At 41.3% G+C, this 18,102-nt stretch overlaps 1 protein-coding gene and 1 long non-coding RNA gene across 2 annotated transcripts in view; both read right to left on the bottom strand.

Moving 5' to 3' along the window:
• The window catches only part of LOC308479839, a 35,283-nt gene that overhangs the window by 4,666 nt on the left and 12,515 nt on the right, over positions 1-18,102 (bottom strand). The window contains exon 2 of the long non-coding RNA XR_013987846.1: positions 14,894-14,935. This is a non-coding gene — a long non-coding RNA (uncharacterized lncRNA). The remainder of the gene's footprint in view (positions 1-14,893; positions 14,936-18,102) is intronic.
• On the bottom strand, positions 4,441-9,965 carry ZNF281 (zinc finger protein 281). The gene has a single exon (XM_081011976.1). The coding sequence runs from the start codon at positions 9,598-9,600 to the stop codon at positions 6,820-6,822; it is 2,781 nt and encodes a 926-aa protein (XP_080868102.1). The 5' UTR covers positions 9,601-9,965; the 3' UTR covers positions 4,441-6,819.

Raw genomic sequence — 18,102 nt, 5'->3', positions numbered from 1 at the left:
GTTTTTCGTCTTGCGAGGCATTTGTCTTGGGGGGCACCACTGTATTTCTATGATAGAGTGGTACATAAATATTTTTTTAATATAAATAAATAACTACCAGCAGACTTTTGAAATAGGGCTGACATCAGCATTTAGCATCATTGGGCAGCTGCTGGAGTCGACCACTGATGCCTGCCCAGGCTCCCTCTTTATGGAAAGCTATCTAGACCTGCTCTCTGTGCAATGCTAGGCAGCTAGGTGCAGCCACCATTTTAATCTCCAACACTGCCCCTGATGCAACTCTGAGAACGCTGCTGCTGCCCACTGGGATCCACTGATGAAGTGGCTCTCCAGGAAGCACTTTACCCAAGGGCACCCTGTATTGAAAGAAATGAAACGCAAAACATTACCTAATTTACCCAATGATACTGATAATTGAATCAATCGCTGAATTGTAGAGTTGGGCCCTAAGGATCATCTAGTCCAACCCCTCTGCAATGCAGGAATCTCAGCCAAAGTGTCCGTGACAGATGGCCATCCAACCTCTGCTTTAAAATGTCCAGTGCAGGAATATGCAAGCTGCCTGATATGGGGATCAAACCTGTGGCCCTGGCGTTACCAGCACCATGCTCTAATCAGCTGAGCTATCCAGTGTCTAGGGAAAAGTTTTTGCATGCAGATTAACCCTGCTAGGATCGTAAAAGTCTACTTTATTGAGGAACAAGCACAAACACTCAGCAGATCTACACTTTTAGTGTGTCTAAGCAAGAAGTCGGTAAATGGTGCCCTTCCAGCCACTCCCAAACATATATATCTGCATGTGCCTCCCCATCTCTCCCTAGAGCTGCATCAGTCGCTTTCTCCCATTTACAAGTGCAACATAAAAGAGGAGGCCTTCTGCGTCAGACCAAAAAGCGCTCTGTTCTCGCAGTAGCCATGTGATGCCTGCAAGCAGAACCTGAGCAGAATAGTACCCTCACCTGCAATTCCCAGCAACTGGTATGGAGATGCATCCTGGCTCCCCCCCTTAAGAGGCTCAGTTGTTCAAAGGCCATCCTTTGCTTGGATCTCACAGCAAGTGATTCACTCACTGCCAAGACCACTGTTGCTGGTCAGCCTCGGAAGAAAATGGTTAACTTTTGCCTCTCTCTGGTCTCTAAAGGGAGTGAGCCAGTAGGTTAAAAATGAGTTGCCAGCCAAGACCTTAGAGACAATCTTGTTCAACACACTCTTCCACTGGAGATTTTCTGACACTATAATGAGAAGAAACTCAGGCTGTCAGCTCACCACATAAAGCTTTAGCTGCACCTGCATAATAGTACAAAAATATTTGGCCTTTTAACATTCTTATTGAGCTTACCATGTACCACTAAAAATAAATTGATTTGAATAGTAATGAAGATAGAAATAAAAATACATTCTCCAGTGCACAAAAGTATCCCGAGTCTCTGCAAAAGTCAGATTTGAACTCATCTGCTCAGAAATTGATTGCAATCTCATAAAAACGAGAGGTTCTAACCTTTCAGGGGATGAGTAACAGAGCTAAAATCCCCCTAGGCTAATATCACGCGGAATTGATATTAAAGCCAAATTTTTAATTAAGAATACTCAGGTGAAGCATTTTTATGCTGCAATATATAGAGGGGGAGTTAGAGAAGGAAGACCAAGAAGATGGAAAAGAAGTCAGAAAAGAAACTATCATTCACTTTGAACAACAGCACGGACTGCTTGGTTTTAAAAGTTAAAGTTACAACTTTTTTGGTAAACTGCTTAGAGATTTTAGTTACAATTAAGTGGCATACAAGCTCTCTTAAATAATATTAAAACAAAACATAAACCTTTACAAATATTTACACAAAGTTTTGGTCCATTTCCAACTTACCCTGTATCATTTTCAGCATTCTGCCTTGATTAGAACAAGTAAATAAATTGATGAAACAAACTGTATAACACTACAAGGGATGATTATTAGGTCATTGTGCGTCTGCATTAAGAATATTGCACAGTGAAGCTGGAGCAACTAAAATTAATCTGGTGACTGGATATATGCCTTGTGAACCCGCACAGTGAATAGGGGAACAATTATTCAGACTCTCAAAATATAAAAAGCCAGAGTCGTTGGCTGAAGGTGATTAATCATACCAAGGAACTCACTGCCACTAGATGTTGCAATGTCATCTAACACAGAGAGCTTTTAAAGGGGAAAGGATGGATACATGGAAGATCCTAATTGGCTCAGCCAGAGATGCAATCCAGTTTTCAGGCACTGAATACTTTGGAATCCCAGATAGATATTGTCACCATGGTCTGCCTGTGAAGCTCACAAAGAAATCTGTTTTTCCACTGCCAGACACTGCTTCATTAGAATAGCCATGGGTCAGTCAACTTTTTCAGCAGGGGGCTGGTCCACTGTTTCTCAGACCTTGTTCGGGGGCCGGACTATATTGGGGGGGGGGGGATGAACGAATTCCTATGCCCCACAAATAACCCAGAGATGCATTTTAAATAAACACGCATATTCTACTCATGTAAAAACATGCCGATTCCCGGACTGTCCGCGGACTGGATTGAGAAGGCGATTGGGCCGGATCCGGCCCCCGGGCCTTAGTTTGCCTACCCATGGAATAGACCACTGGTTGGGCCAGTCATAGCCTTCTTATAAGCTGCTTTCTTAGCATTCAAGAACGAAAATGCTAACAATCATTTTAGTTTAGGCCCGCTTCTCTGATGGCCCTAGGAGGTCATTTCCAATTTGGGTTACTTACAGACTGCCCTCTTTTAAACCAACCAGGTTGCTGATGCTAAAATCCAGTAAAACAATGAATGTTAAACCTCACTCGGGGCAGAACACACTAGATTACTTTCCAGCCTATTCTAATTTATATACTCTTCAGGTAGCGTCCAAATATTTAAAGCAATTCTGCCCTTGATTCTGGTACTTTTTGAGCAAAGCACAAAGCAGTGCAGTGAAGTTATTAGACTATGGAGTTATTAGTTCCACCTATAACTGCAAAGTTAGGCTGCAGCTAGTCTATCTTCTAAATGGGACAGAATGGGAAAGAAGAGAAATAACTATTGAAAAAGTCTTCTTCAAAAGCTCAGATAAACTTGTTTTCGCTCCTTACAAAAGCCTTGTGAATCTTCTTCTTCTAAAATTTTGTTTTTGTTCTCTGCTCAGCTCTTCATCCTGAAATACAACTGAACAGCTGGGAAGTAGTCATTTATATGAATTTGGAGCATACACTTGATTGTGATAATGCAATCATTTGCCATTTTTGCAACCAGACTTACAATCTTTACTTCAAACATACTGAAGAAAAAATACTTTAAGCCACTCTAGCTTCTGGAAGTAAGCCTTTTCAGAAAACATTTCACTCTGATGTAATTTTAGTGACCAAGATCGAGCATGGAATCCCCAGTTCAAATCTTACTTCTGTATGTCACATGATACAAAAGTAAGTTTCTTTTGTTGTTTTATCGCTTTAATATTTTATAGGAACCACCTTGAGCGTTTTTAATGGAAAGGTGGGATATATTTTTGAATAAAAATATAACGCTGACCTAACCTTGAGGGTTGTTTTTAAAGAGTACAAGATACTATATGTGAAGCACTTTAAAAGCATTATTATTATTATTATTATTATTATTATTATATACAGACTAAAGCAAACTGGGTGGGATAGTAAGTACTACTTTAGGCATACCAAAACAGGCTTGGAATAACTTTTTGCAGTAGACCCCCTTCCCATATCATGGATCACAAACAACTTTTTAAAAAATTCCCCAGTGTATTTGAGAAACAGAAGTCCAATATCTCTTGAGCATGTATAACCAGTTGCATCATTCTTGATTTGGGCATTAAACCTGTGCACACCAATCCAATGGAAGCATGCACCAAACAGCTGAAGCTGCAGACATGGAATCTCTTTCTAAGAACTAAGACCTCCAAAAGCTTTATGGTGGGTCTGGGGAAGCAAGTGAAACTGAATCTAGCTCTTCACTTCCCTGCCTTTTTCTGGGATTTTACATTTTAAAAGTAAGTTCTGTGTTGCTGGATCTGAGAAAGGTTGTACGTCCACTTCACCTAGTTGCACATGCTTAAAGATCCAACTTAAGATTCAAATGAAGAACCCCACAATTTAGACCCCAACTTTCAACAGGTTCCCATGGAGCCAGAACTGATCTAGGTTTCTTCCCAACTAAGTCACTGTGTGAGCAGAATAGCTTTTGCTCACACAACAAAATTTCCCCTCCCTCTCCTGCCCCTATACCAAATCTGCTCTGGGGTGCCCCCAAACCTCCAGAGCAGATTTGTGGTCGGTACAGGGAGTAGAAAAGGAAGTTTTGTTGTGTGAACAGAAGTTGGATTTAACCTGTCATTAATTCAAAATAACATCATCAAATAGAAAATTTCCAACCCAAACATCACAGAATACCAAAAAAAAAAATTAAATCTCAAAGTAACGAAAAGAGTGTTTTTATTGTTCACCTAAAGAAGTTTTACAATAAAAATACCTTTAAAAGCAAGCAAGTTATCCTTCTATTGTTCCAGCAATTTAGTTTAAAAACATTTTACGGAATTTTCTTAACAAAGCCAGAGGTATAACTGGATAGATAATACAACATCTTCTTTCCTTAGATTTTTGTGAATAGCATTTTTAATTGGTCACAGTCTAAAGCAAACAATCCCAGAACATACACACTATCCAGTATACACAATATAAAAGAAAATAAAACCGTAACCGCTGTGGAACAAAATACTTAAAAACCAAATTAAAAAACCCATAGTAGAACAACACAGTGGTTAAAGTACACTCCATCCCTTGATAAGTTGTGCTCTATGCCTAGATGGCAGGGAAAATTAACAGCACTATTTTGAAGAATGGAAAATACATAATCAAGTACATATCAAGTTTTAATAAGTGGGATTTGATTAATTATGCATTAGTAATAAATGTGGTGGTTCATTTGGTGAAATAGTGTTCAGGTTGATTTGGTGGGTAGGGGGAAGAGAAAACTGGTATGTTTTAACATTTTGTAACAATTTAAGAATTCATAGTTCTTTTAACACCATCTTCGTAACAGAAGTGTTTTACACTTGTACAATGTTAATTACTTTATTATACATGGAAGCCTGCAAAAGGCCAATTACACAATAAGACTGCAAACAACCACTGGTACTTTTCTGCCTTCAGAAAGTACGCAAGACAGAAACATCACCAAAAGTACATTTTTAAAAATCTGCGGAAACATCACCAAAATTACATTAAAAAAACTAATTAGGAAAAAAAATACATCTGCAAAAAAAAAGTGGTTCTGGGCAGTGCAACTGCTTTTTAGCAGTTTTTAAAATAGCCACTAAGTTTTCTATAGGTTTCCGTGGCTCCACAGGCTCTAATCAAGATTCACATATCATAAATAATGTACCACAAAATATACATGAATTTGAGCAACAATTCCTTGGAGATTCTGGTTACAATAAACCACGCACATATTGGTCACATGGTTCATACATTTAGGCCAACCTCATTGTCCTTCTACACATCATTTAGCCACATGTAATCTTAACCCCACCCCCACCCCCCAAAATACTCAAGACTGCATGTGGGCATGGTTGACTAAGCTAGTAGATCCCAATGCACTTTGGAGGACCTCTTTATGTACAACTGAGTATTTTTTTCTTATCGTATCTTCTAAGGAAACCTTTATGGCCTTCTAAAATAGGAGCATTCGCCTTTTAAAAATTGTTCTACTTTTGATGCCACAAGACATCGGAAAACACATAATAAGTTATGCAATCTTCTGGAATGTAAATCTTCTAAAATTCCAGCTGTTGAGCTAAAAGGAACTTGGAAAGGATCACAAACCATGGAGGGTGAGCTTGGCATTGAAAATGGATGAAAAAGGAAAAAGACCCAAGACACTAAACAGGAATATTTAAGTAGGGGGAAGAGAGGGATTGGTAGCCAATTGGGGATTTTTTTTTATTAAAAAAACCCCATATTTAATAAATAATGCATTCCCAAAAAGTATATAAATTAAGACTGCAATTTCAGATTGGGGTTCCAATGACATCAAAATGGCACTTTAAAACTCCTCTTGAGGATTATGCCGCTAAAATCTCTTTATAAAATCACAGCCTTCAGGGGAAAATGGGGTGGACATTATTGTTATTATTAAAGCTATCATTCCAGGCTTATACCAGGATCTGAGACTATCCCACCAGTCTGGAATGAGTATCATCATCTAGAAGAAGAAATAAAGAAGTATGTTAACAACTATAACAAGCTGTAGGTAGCTAAGTTCTCAGAATTTTTGTATCACCCAGATATGAGACAGCAATTTCTGATGTCTTAAAATCCCTTTGTTAAATGGTGAAGTAGATTTGCCACTTATTTGTAAATTGGAAACTCCAATACACCAACAGTGCACAGAATCCCCTTGCTTCATTACATTTTCCTGAGAGTAAAGCAATTAAAATAAACCTTAATCCTAGGAACAAAGGTTTTTTGTGTGTGTTTTTTCTTTCTTTTTTCCCTTTTTTGCATTTTCAACTTTTTGGGCTATTCCCTGACAATCTAAATAGGTAAGTTTGATTGCTAAACACTGTCACATGAACAACAACAAAAAAGTGAAGTATCAAGTCTATTAATCTGATTTAAAAACCATAATACAAACTGATCTAAAATTACTTTAACAAAAACTAAATATGAAAAGTTGCATTGAAAGGGCGTGTTACATTATTTGTATTAGGATCGTGTAGAAACATTCCAATGGCAGTGTTATCAAAATAAAACTAATACATTAAGACCACCCCCAAGCCTAGTCATACTTGGAACTTTACCTATAACTTTGGCTAGTTGGGGTCTTTACTCTTGTACTACATGGCTCACTTACATCAGACATTATATTTGTATACCCTGAGAAATCTGACACTGAAGTCCTTACTCTATGGTCCACTTCCCCATTAGAGTTAGCAATGAAAGTCATTGGCACCCTGCTGCCCGTCTTAAACTGAGAACCAAATGCTTGTGCAAAGGTCTCTATCTGGTATGTTGCTCGATGCTCTAGGTCCTTCTGGGGATCTATCTGGTTAGCTAGTTCCTGAGAAGGAAGTGGAAAGCTTGATGAAGATTCTAGATTTTTTTGTTCCTTCTGGCTATTCAATTTTTGAGGTGTGGACTGATAGCCTGATGAAGTGTCTATGTTCTTCTGGGAGTCTATGAGATCATCTAGTTCTTGTGAAGGAGTCAACTGTTGATGTGTTGCTTCCAAAGCAGATAAATAAAAACCTGGCTGAGATCCAAGCAACATCCCAAAAGGAGGCTTTGACAATGCAGATGGCAACACTGAGGTAACAGATTGGCTGAAACCACACTCAAGTGGAGATGTAGTGTATATTTGTTTGTCTTGAAACAAAGTATGGTTATGAAGGCTTGAAGACAAACTTACAAATTGGAAACTGGGTCCAAAAGCAAAACCAGTGCTATTAGTTGTTCTTTCAAAAGCATGCTGGAGGTATTTTGAGTATTCTTGCAACATGTTTGCTTTGTCATTTGAAGCTGTTTGGGAGCTGGGGCTCAAGTTCTCCTCTTGAACCATCTCTGTATGTTCTCCTGAGGCATGTAAGTCCACACGCTGTTCAGTAATGCTGAAGGGATCTTCCTTCTGGCCTTCTGATTTGTGAGAGTACTGCTCTAAAAGACTTTGCAAGACTTCATCAGGAATGCCAGACTTATCGTGGCAAGATTTGATGTCAGCATTTAGAGATGATGAATCAATAAGAGATAACGGGGTTTCACTGTCCATAACACTCACACCTGCAGACTGTATTACAGACGGTTGGGAGGCCATATGCCCAACATTTATAGAAAAGGCACTGTTACTGCTGGCAGTTTGCAAGTATCTTCTTTTCTTTGAAAATTGCATGGCATCGTCATAATTGCTACTTATTTGACCTGGTTTACTATTTGCAGCTTGAAGGAGGCCAATAGCATCCACACTGGTATTTGCGACTATGCCAAGAGAGCCACTTGGTTTTCCAGACAACTGTTTTTGACCAAGAAGGTCTGGTAATGGTGACACAAAGTTAAGAAAACTCTTGTCTGTACCTTTCCTGTTTCCTTTTTTAAAGACTAATTTTGGCACCTTTTTCTGCAGTTCTTCTATCCCAGTGCCAATTAAGCCACCACTGGAAGACACTATAGGAATCTCCACCGCATAATTCTGCAAGGTCATATTAGATGCAATCTGAGAGTCAGATACTTTATGAGTAGGCTTATGCTCTTTGTTTTCAGTGGATACACATTTTGCTTTGCTTTTTCTCCTTGACGAACCTGTATTTCCCTGAGACAACATAGACAAGTTGCCCATGCTATGGTTTGATGGCCCAGGATCCATTCCAGCACCTGCTTTCCCTATGGCTTCTCCACATGTACGTCTGTGCTTCAACAGTCTATCAGTCCTTGAAAAATACTGCTGGCAGGTTTCACATTTGTATGGCTTTTCTCCGCTGTGCGTCCTCTTGTGCCTCTCCATGTGATACTTCTGGATGAACTTCATACTGCACTGGTCGCACCCAAACGGCTTCTCCCTGCTGTGGATCTTTTCGTGCCTCTGCAGCAAATACTTCTGAATGAAACCCATGTTGCACTGGCTACACTGGAAAGGCCTCTCGCCGGTATGGATAAGCACATGCCTGCGCAGGTGGTAGGAGCTCCTGAAAGCAGCGCTGCAGTGCTCACAGACATGAGGTTTCTGGCTAGGGGACAGCATGGCAGCTTCTCCATCTCCCGCCGCAAGGGGCTTGGACGAAACGCTCGGCTTCCTCTTGGCTTTGATTCCCTGAGATTCCGACTTTGGCCTCTTCATCTTCCTGGCCTGGGCGTCAAGCTTGGGCTCGTCCGAGCCACCAACACCCACCTCGCCACCGCCACCTCGGATGCCCAGCAGCAAATCTCCTCTGTGGGGGTGATGGTGCAGGTGGTGGAAGAGGCTGAGGTCTTGGATCACACTCTGGCTGGCCCCTTCCACTCCGCTTCCGCCACCTACAAGGTTGGGGTGCCTCTCTTCCCCGGCTATCCCAAAGAGGCCCCCATAGTGGTGGTGGTGGTGATGGTGGTGGTGCTGTTGTTGCTGCTGCTGCTGCTCCTCTTCCTCCTGGTCGCTGGGCTTCTCCTGCTTGATATTCATGAGCGAGTGGAAGAAGCCCCAGGAGCCCCGCTGGGACGACGACGAGGAGGCCGTGAGAGGGAAGCCCCCCGCCGGCTCTTTCTTGAAAGTCATGCCCTGAGGGTGAGGAGGAGGCGGCGGCGGCGGTGGGGCGGGGGGCTCGGCGGCAGTTACGGTGGTCGCTGTGGAAGAGGAGGAGGAGGAAGACGACGACGACGACGAGGCGGCGGACGAGGACGATGAGTTGGCGGACGAGGCGGAGGCCAAAGCCAGCCCGCAATGCTGCGGGGGCGCGGCGGGCCGGGTGAAGCTGGTGACGGGCGGCAGGCGGTGGTTGAACATGACCATGCTGGGGGGGAAGGTGGGCTCCATCGCCGCCCTCTTGGAGGAGGAGGAGGAGGAAGAAGAGCCACCGCCGCCGCCTCCCAGGAAGCCGCTGCCGAGCTTCATGTCCCCCTCGGGGCCGGGAAAAAGGAGCAGCGGAGGAGGAAAAGAGGGCGAAGGCGACGAAGGGGAGGCGCGGCCCTCTGGGGCGGCTCTTGCCGCAAGACCCCGCTCGCTTTGCAGTCACTCACCCGGCTGCCCGGCTGGCCGGCCCGGCCCTCTCTCGCCCTCGCCGCCGCTCCTCAGCGCCCGCTCGCCGCCCGGAGCATCCTTCTTCTTCTTCTCCTTCGCGTCCGCCGCTCGGCCCCACCCGGCCCAGCCTCGCCGCCGCTTTCTCCGCCGCCTCCAGTTAAAAATATCGCCGTCTCCGCTCCACAATGGAATTAGCAGAGCCGCCCCCCCTCTCGCTGGAAAGGCCCCGCACTGCCCATGCGCCACGCGGGGCATGCCGGGAAAGATTGCCCAGTCAGGGTAGCAGCCGCGGCGGCGCCGGCGGTGGGGAAGGCGGGAAGGGCGCAGGCGCGAGTGGGACCCCCTTGCGCGTCTCTCTTCCTTGCGCTCCTTTCCCGCCCCCCCCCCGCCCTCGCGCGCATTACCTCACGGTCGGGCCGCGTTTCCCGCCGGGCACCTACTCAGAAGAGGCACGGGGACCAGCCAGTGCCCCCCTCAGCCCCCCACCAGAATAAATAACAGTTGTTTCTCTGTGGGTCGCAGTGGGGGTGTCAATGGGCACGGGGCTGCGTAGGTCACATAAGCACAGTTTCAGTATCGTGTGTACGCGCGCACTCGCGAGTTGACGCGTCTAGATAATACTGTACAGATTGGGGCAATGGGTCCACATTCGGGGGGGAGGACCTATTGGGTTCTGATCCCTGCCATGGTAAAAGTTAAGCCCCGCTGGTTTCAGTGGGACCTAAGTACACCCCACCCCCCAATAAAAGTGTGCGCCTGGTGCGATTTCAGCTCTGGATTTCAGCTATAAAGAATGAATGGCGGGGCGGGCGAACCAAATAGGGAGAAGGCGAACCTTTCGTCGCTCGCGGCTGTTTAGTAAGCCAGATATCGGCTTGAATGTTGAAAAGGCTGCCCGCGGGTTCAAGGGGATACCGGGAAATGCTTCCTGCCCGCAAGGCCAGAATGGAGCAATAGATCAGATAGCCAGTGGAAGCTGTGAAATCTCCCGCGTTCCGCTGCACCTGGTGGAAACCAAGGCGTTCCCTTAGTTCCCTGCCACTTAGGTTCTCCAAATCAAGTCTGCAAACACGCTTTAAATAAAATATATGAGATGTGAAAATCCATAGTCAACAGATGAATTGCCTCCATCTTTTTCTTTGGAGACAACTGCATATAGCATGCCGTGTCCATTTTGAAAATTAAAACCCTTTAGCAAGATATGCCAGGTTCCCCCACCCCCAGTGCATATGGCACAGTTGCATAGATAATGAAAATAGGGTTTAAAAGGGGGGGGGTGATCTATAGGCTCCATTTCCAGCTGTTCTGCAGTTTTAAAACAGCAAGGCTGAAATCCTATGGTCACTGGCTTCTGAGTTGTCATGCATAGGGTTGCAATGTAAATTATTCTGGCTCAATCCTCAAATAGGGTTCACTGTTAATACAGTTTCACGGTGCCATTTCTTCCTATACAATAGATGGGAGTGGAGGCAAGTTGTGCAAATAATATGCTTATCCTTCTTCACTTTCAAATTAAACATCTGTAAAATTAGGGGAAATGGCAACAAAGTGACAACACAGATCTGAGGTAGGTATCAACAATCTTTACCAAAGGATACCAACTCCAAATGTTTCAAGCTTGAACATGTCACCAGGAAATCGTTAAAAACAATTTTAACACAATTATTTGATAGACCGAGAAGTATCTGTCTTCAGAATTATGAAAGTGCTTGAATTCTAGTGTTAAACACTCATCATACCACCAAATAGCTGTGTCAAAATTATTCCCAATTCATTTATGGGAGGGAGTACTTTTCATTATGAATTTTTAATACTCAGTCTTTGTTGTTACTCTTAAGATAGATAGATGATAGATAGATAGATAGATAGATGTTCTAATCATCTGCACAGCCAAGCAAAACTCACGTGATTGCATTTTTCAGATCTTGAAATTTTATAGACAAAAGCGTATGAAAGAATGTGGGGCATCTGACTGTGTCAGATCTGATACTCAAAAAAATTGGATGTATATTCATTATGCTCAGATGACATATAAATATTTATATTACTCTTTCTGCACCATAGCCACAGGGTCAACATTTTCTGGTATGATGCTCTGTATTTGTGGTCATTTTAATAAGTTTCTAGCCCTTATGGAGATATGGGGTGGGGAGACATGGACACAGAATCCTGTCTTTCAGTATTCTGGCAATTGAGTACAAAGCACGGGCATTACTCAAGCAACAAGACTTACTCTTCCTCTCTCAGTGAGACCCCAATATCTGCTCCAGAGGGACAGCCACCTGAAGCAGATTTTTAGGGTGCATATGAGGCTGCAGAAGAGAGGAGGGGAGGGAAAAGTTCTGTTGCACAAGCAGAAGTCTACTGCAGTAGCAGAACAGCAGTGATGAAGTTTTTGATGTTATAAAACTGAATATAGTGTTATTAAATAGCCTGTAATCTATTAGGCTACTGGCTACCTGTATTTAGATTCTGGATATTCTGTATTCAGATTCTACATGTTCTGTACACCATCCCATGGAACGTTAGTCCCCCTCACAACATTTCCGACTATGACTCTGGCACAGATATCTATATTTAATCACATTACTTATAAACAGGAAGGCTTGCCCCAAGGGAAAAAGAGAAGAAATAGAAACAGTTTGGTGAGATGACACCATCTAGCAAATGGTGGTCCCCACCTCCCAAACTTCTGCAGAACCATTTTGCCCTTAACACAGGGTAGAAGCGGCAAAAACACAAAAATGTTTCTTTTCCCCATGTGTATTTTTTATTGCATAATTGTTACTGATACTTATCGTTCTTATAATTTAACGTAAGCCACTTTTGTGAGGTCTGCCTGGAACATAGTATATAAATATCTTCAATAAATAAAACTCTTCTGCACTGGCTTCTGTCATTAACCAGCAATGATATCAAAATCTAATCCAGAGTTACTAGTTCAAGTTGATAACACTGCTGGCTGCTAAATATGGTACATATAATAAACTTTTTGCACTTAAGTGTAATGGAATGTTCCCCTGTGCCTTGAAGTACTCCTGAAAAAAAGAATCTAGGTTGCTGGAGGCTCAACTGCAGAAGCTCTTGAAACTTATTATCTTGACCCATTTCAGTCTGGGTTCCACCCATTTTAGGACCTAATCAGCTCTGGCCACCTGATAGATTTTCTTCAGATGGATGGGGGAACGCAACCCTACTGATTCTCCTATTGAATGTCCTCCTGACTGCCTCTGAGTTGGTGATTAGAGGTAGTGGTTTCGCTCCTACTCCTGGCATCAGTTCATGAGAGTACTATTGAAAGACTGTGCCTCCTGACAATTTAACTACAGGGCACCAGAGCATGATTTTATTCCAAATGCTACTTAATAACTATATGAAGCTGCCAGGGTGGCACCAGAATGCTGATGATACCCAGCTCTGTTTCTTTGTATTGCTGTATCCAGATTAGGAGAGGTTTTGCATGCCTGGATATAGCCATGGGCTGGATGGTAGCTAATACATTGCTACTGAGTCCTGACAAGACCTTATGGATGGGTGGATCCCAGGTGTGGAACTGGGTTGTGAAAAGATGCACTCTCTCTGAAGGAGGAGGTGTGTAGTTTGGGGGATGCACAGCCTGACTCCCTCCCTCGGCAATCTTCGCGGAGCTCTGGCCCAATGGTTGCCAGTGGCTTGAATTAATTAATTTTATAATGAATGATTTTAGACTGTTGTTTATGCTGTACTTTTGTACTGTTTTATTGTTGTTAGCCGCCCTGAGCCCGGCTTTGGCTACCATAATGTGCAGTTTGTGGGTTGTTCTTGTGCCCAGTTCAAAAGCTGTGCAAAGTCCAGCTGCTGTTATAGTTAGCAGGACACCCAGATTGACACATATTATACTGATATTATACTGATATTATACTGATGTTGAAAGATCTGCACTGGCAGCCTAGTGCCAGGTTTTGTGATTGACATTTAAAGCCCTAAACAGCTTGGGACCAAGATCCCCTGGTACAGACCAAGACAATCTTTGAGATCGTCCAAGGAGACTATGCTGGTTGTTCCATGAAAACACAGATGCAGGCCTTCTCAGTAATAGTATCCACCCTCTGCAGTGCCCCCCTTCATGAAATTCATAAGAATACACTAATGACCTTTAAAAACCTCTTAAGTACATATTAATTTACCCAAACTTTCCTGGTCTCCAACTCTTTAGTTCTGGGTTATTTTTATTTTTATATACTGGTTAGTTTTATTTGTGGTATTATACGGTTGCATTTTGTTTCTATCTCCTATTTAGGAAATTTTACTGAATGTTACATTTTTACTGTTTTAACGTAAACAGCTTACAGATTTTTGTTATGCTGAGCAATGGTTGCAATTAAGCTTCTATGCATATATTAGTTGGGAGTAAGTCCTGTTGAATTCAGTGGGACTTACATTTGGCTGAAAGTTATTCCCCCCCCCCCAAAAAAAATCTACCAGCTTTAGTTAAATAACATTAGAAATAATTTAAATTTTTGATTCTAAAGATATATAGGAGCTGAAAATGTGCAATCTTGAATCTATGCAATCTCTTATGCATTTCAAAAGTAACTTCTCCGGCTGATTAGCAATGAAAGGTTTAACTCTGCTCTTTTATCTGCAAACAGAGATGATCAAATCAACTTGCAGAAGGCTGTCTGCCATTCTCACAAAACAATGAAGGAGTAACGAAAAAAATCCCCAAGTCGATAGCATATGTAAAAAGCTACAAGTAATGTATCCTGCTGGATTTGCATGCTGATCAATGCTATTACTTTAGACTTTATGAAAATATAAATGACACCCCCACCCCCTTTTAAACAATATGAGAAACTCCATCTTTTACTGCATATAAACTGCAACCTGATTTGGGGAAGTTTTAACACTGTCGAGTGTAGCCAAGTGTTAAAGAGAGAGACTAGGAATTCAAAAACTTAAAAGCAGCAGTAAAATATTAGTCAATGTCTGTGAGAAATGAGTCTGTCCCTTTATTCAGGGTGTATGTGTTTAATGGTAAGCTGGGATGCATATAAGCTAGTCCAAGCATGAAGGGCAGTAGGACACTCATATGGAAAGCCAACTTTGTCCCTCAGTTATCAAGATAAGAAACCTGTCATTTCTCTCATTCACTCTGTCAGCCTTGAGATACTCTAAGCAGACTTACCTCTGTGTTGTACACCCCATATATCAGGAAGATGAAGAGACCCTGTAAAATAAAATGGAGGGAAAAAGCTGTTAACTCTAATCATTTCAGCAGTAGAAATACCTGAAATAAACTTTCCTGGGAACAGACAAAAGAAGACACACTTCATCAAGGTCAATTTATTTTTCTATTTTTCAACATTATAAGCTGTACCTTGAGCATTTATTTGATAACGTGGGAGTGCATTGCCTACCATACCTGTACTGCTAAACTATTTGGCATAAAAGACATCCAAGACCTAGAATGTCAATTAGAATACTACATGTGATATCAAATTCATTATTAGTGCATACATTATAAAATATCAGACATGCTGGACTGGGGTTGTTTTAAAAACAACAATATACTTTTCGATTTTTAAATAGTTAGCAAATACATCATTGTAGCACTTCATTGCTGCATTTCAAAATAGATATAGGAGCAATATATATATATATATATATATATATATATATATATGTATATATATTTTCAAACTGTTCTTGACATTTTTGGTGATGCATATTTCAGATATTCTAAAGCCAAAACTAGGATCCGATGTAGCCAGTTTTTCTATACAGTACAGGAATTCTCCCTGATCACACATTAAAGGCTTAACAGATTTTCTGGATTGACACATTTCACAGATGCAAAATATTTTACAAAATGGTTGACTTTCCATCAAGAAAAACTAGCATTCCCTAGAATAAACAGATAACAGGGCATTTCAAAATAAAAAGGAACATTAATTGAATTTATTTTGAGTCTTTGCCTAATAACTGCCCAATGCTCTTTCAGAATAAAGTCTTCAAGAAGTGTGAAACAGTGCTAAATTTAGCTAACCATAGGCATAGCATAATAATAGTTCTTAAAAATACTCAATTAGGTTATTCATCATTTCTCTTTAGGAATAATTTATGTATTTCAACCATGTGTCTTGGCAATTATTTTAACATTACTGGTTTTCATATACAGACTCTGAAATAAATACGTACATGAAAAGATACTTGTTACAGATTAAGCAGCTCTCTTCCATTATACAACACTTTTATTTTCTTTGGTATGTATATCTGTGCCATCTGTAACACAACACTGCACACATTTTCTTTTCCTAAATATAAAAAAGAGACAGCCAGTAAAACACATTAAAAATCTCCATGAAGCAATTTCAAATTATTGCACTTTTTTCTTTTTTGCAGTTGTCAGAATTTTGCAATTACTTCAAAATCAAGAGGAAATAATCCAAAGAATATTCTACAAAAGTGCATCTACTCTCAGGAAACACTGCAAAAGTTTAGACATTTGCAGAAAAGTGTACCTATTCAAATCTAACACTGTTATTTTGCACCTGCAGGCATAATTATAGCTGCATATTTAGCAAAAGCATATTCTGACAAAAGAACACAATGATTATTTCTCATATACATTGTATTGTCACATCATCCATTTGTTCTTGTTGCTTCCTTTGGGCTCTGATTCTGCAAAAGCCAGCAAATTACACAAAAGATAATATAAATAATGCTGTGCATTGATTTCATGGATCTCAATGTGTTTAGCATCAAGGTGTTGAAAGGCTTACAGTGCAGTCCTTTACATGTTTACTAAGTTCCACCTAATTCACTGGGGCTTCCTCCCAAGTAAAGCTATGTAAAATTGCAACATTAAGCATCACTGCTGAATTAGTCTGTACTTCCCATTCATTTCAGAGTATGTTCCTTGTATAAGGGAAATTTCCAGTGAATTGTGTTGTCAGTGACAAAATTGCTTTTGCTTAGACGGCACTCCTAAACACATTTTCTAGGCAGTAAGCCTTGCCTTATGGAAACAGTGTGATGTATGTGTCAACATATATAGGACTAAACTCTTCAGCACTGAAGTTATAGCTAATTAAACACACACACACACACACACACACACACACACACACACACACACACACACTATAAACTTCATTCAGCCTTATGACTTTGAGCTTTTAATAGAAATAATTATTCTATACTGAAGTTTTGCTTTAAGCATAGTTTGTATCTTTCTGGTTAGACAGCAAGTCCGCAGTATTTTGGATATTGAATAGATCATTTGCTGTGGCTTAATAAGGCTGTGTAGGCTTAATTCTGCTGCAACCAATGCAGGAGCAGGGTTGCAGTCATGGTATGATTGTGTTCAGTGAAAGTGGTAATTCAGGCTGCAATCCTATGCATATTTAGGACTGGATATAAGTTCCATTGCACATAATGGGTCTGGCTTTCACGTAAACATGAACTGAATTAAACCATTAATTTCATAAAAGTATATCAAAGCTAGTTTAAGGGCAAGATATACTGGCTACTTCGGATGCTATATTAGAGACTCCTGTGCTTTTCAAAACTGCCCGGAAGGGCAAATGCTATCAAATGCAATTTCTGACAATAATGCAGCCATTCAAAAAACTGTGAGCTATAGGCATATAGGAAGTTGCCATATACTGAGCCAGACCACTAGCCTATTGAGTTGACTGTTTACTTTGCATGGTTCCAGAGAGGCCTTTCTCAGCTCTGCTGAGAGATAGCAGGATTTATACTTGGGGTGTTTCCCAGCTGAAGCATCTGAACTGAGCCCTTCATTTGGGAATTTGCTTTTTAAAACCTGGAAATCCCATAATACAGGAACAAGGAACCTGTCGACCTCCAGATGATGTTAGACTACAACTCCCATCATCTCTGACCACTGACTGTGCTTGCTGGAGTTGGAGTCCAGCATCCAGAATGCCTTGCTGTAGATTAGAAGCTGGTAGATATTGAGCTGTATTGATAGGGCAACTGGGTACCTACAGGATTATAGCCCTCCAATGATCAGTTTCATTGATCCAATGGGTATTTCCACACAAGGCACACCTTGTGCATTAGCTCACACTTTCAACTAACTGGAGTCATTCCTGATTAGACAGAACATAACAATAGCTCTTAAAATGTGTTTATCTTCACTAAAGTAACATTACTAAAGTAACATTACAAATTCTGCAATACTGTAGTTTGTAAGCTGCAGTTGTCAGCTCTGTAAAATAGCTCAAACTATGTCAATATCTACCTTCAGCAGGAACTTTTAGGCAAAGTAATTACAGTTAAACCTCCTATATTTTGCAGTAACATCAAACCAGTTTCTTTGTTTACAAGTGAAAGGAAAAATCACTTCAATACTATGTCACCTTGTAG

The sequence above is a fragment of the Podarcis pityusensis genome (assembly GCF_964106645.2).
Source record: "Podarcis pityusensis genome assembly, chromosome: 6".
NCBI lineage: Eukaryota > Metazoa > Chordata > Lepidosauria > Squamata > Lacertidae > Podarcis > Podarcis pityusensis.
Note: the sequence above shows the minus strand (reverse complement) of the source record. Positions and strands in the feature narration are given on the sequence as shown.

Bases quoted from the DNA above. Each gene is read 5' to 3' on its own strand.
- ZNF281 (XM_081011976.1), bottom strand. From the start codon at position 9,600: ATGAAGCTCGGCAGCGGCTTCCTGGGAGGCGGCGGCGGTGGCTCTTCT.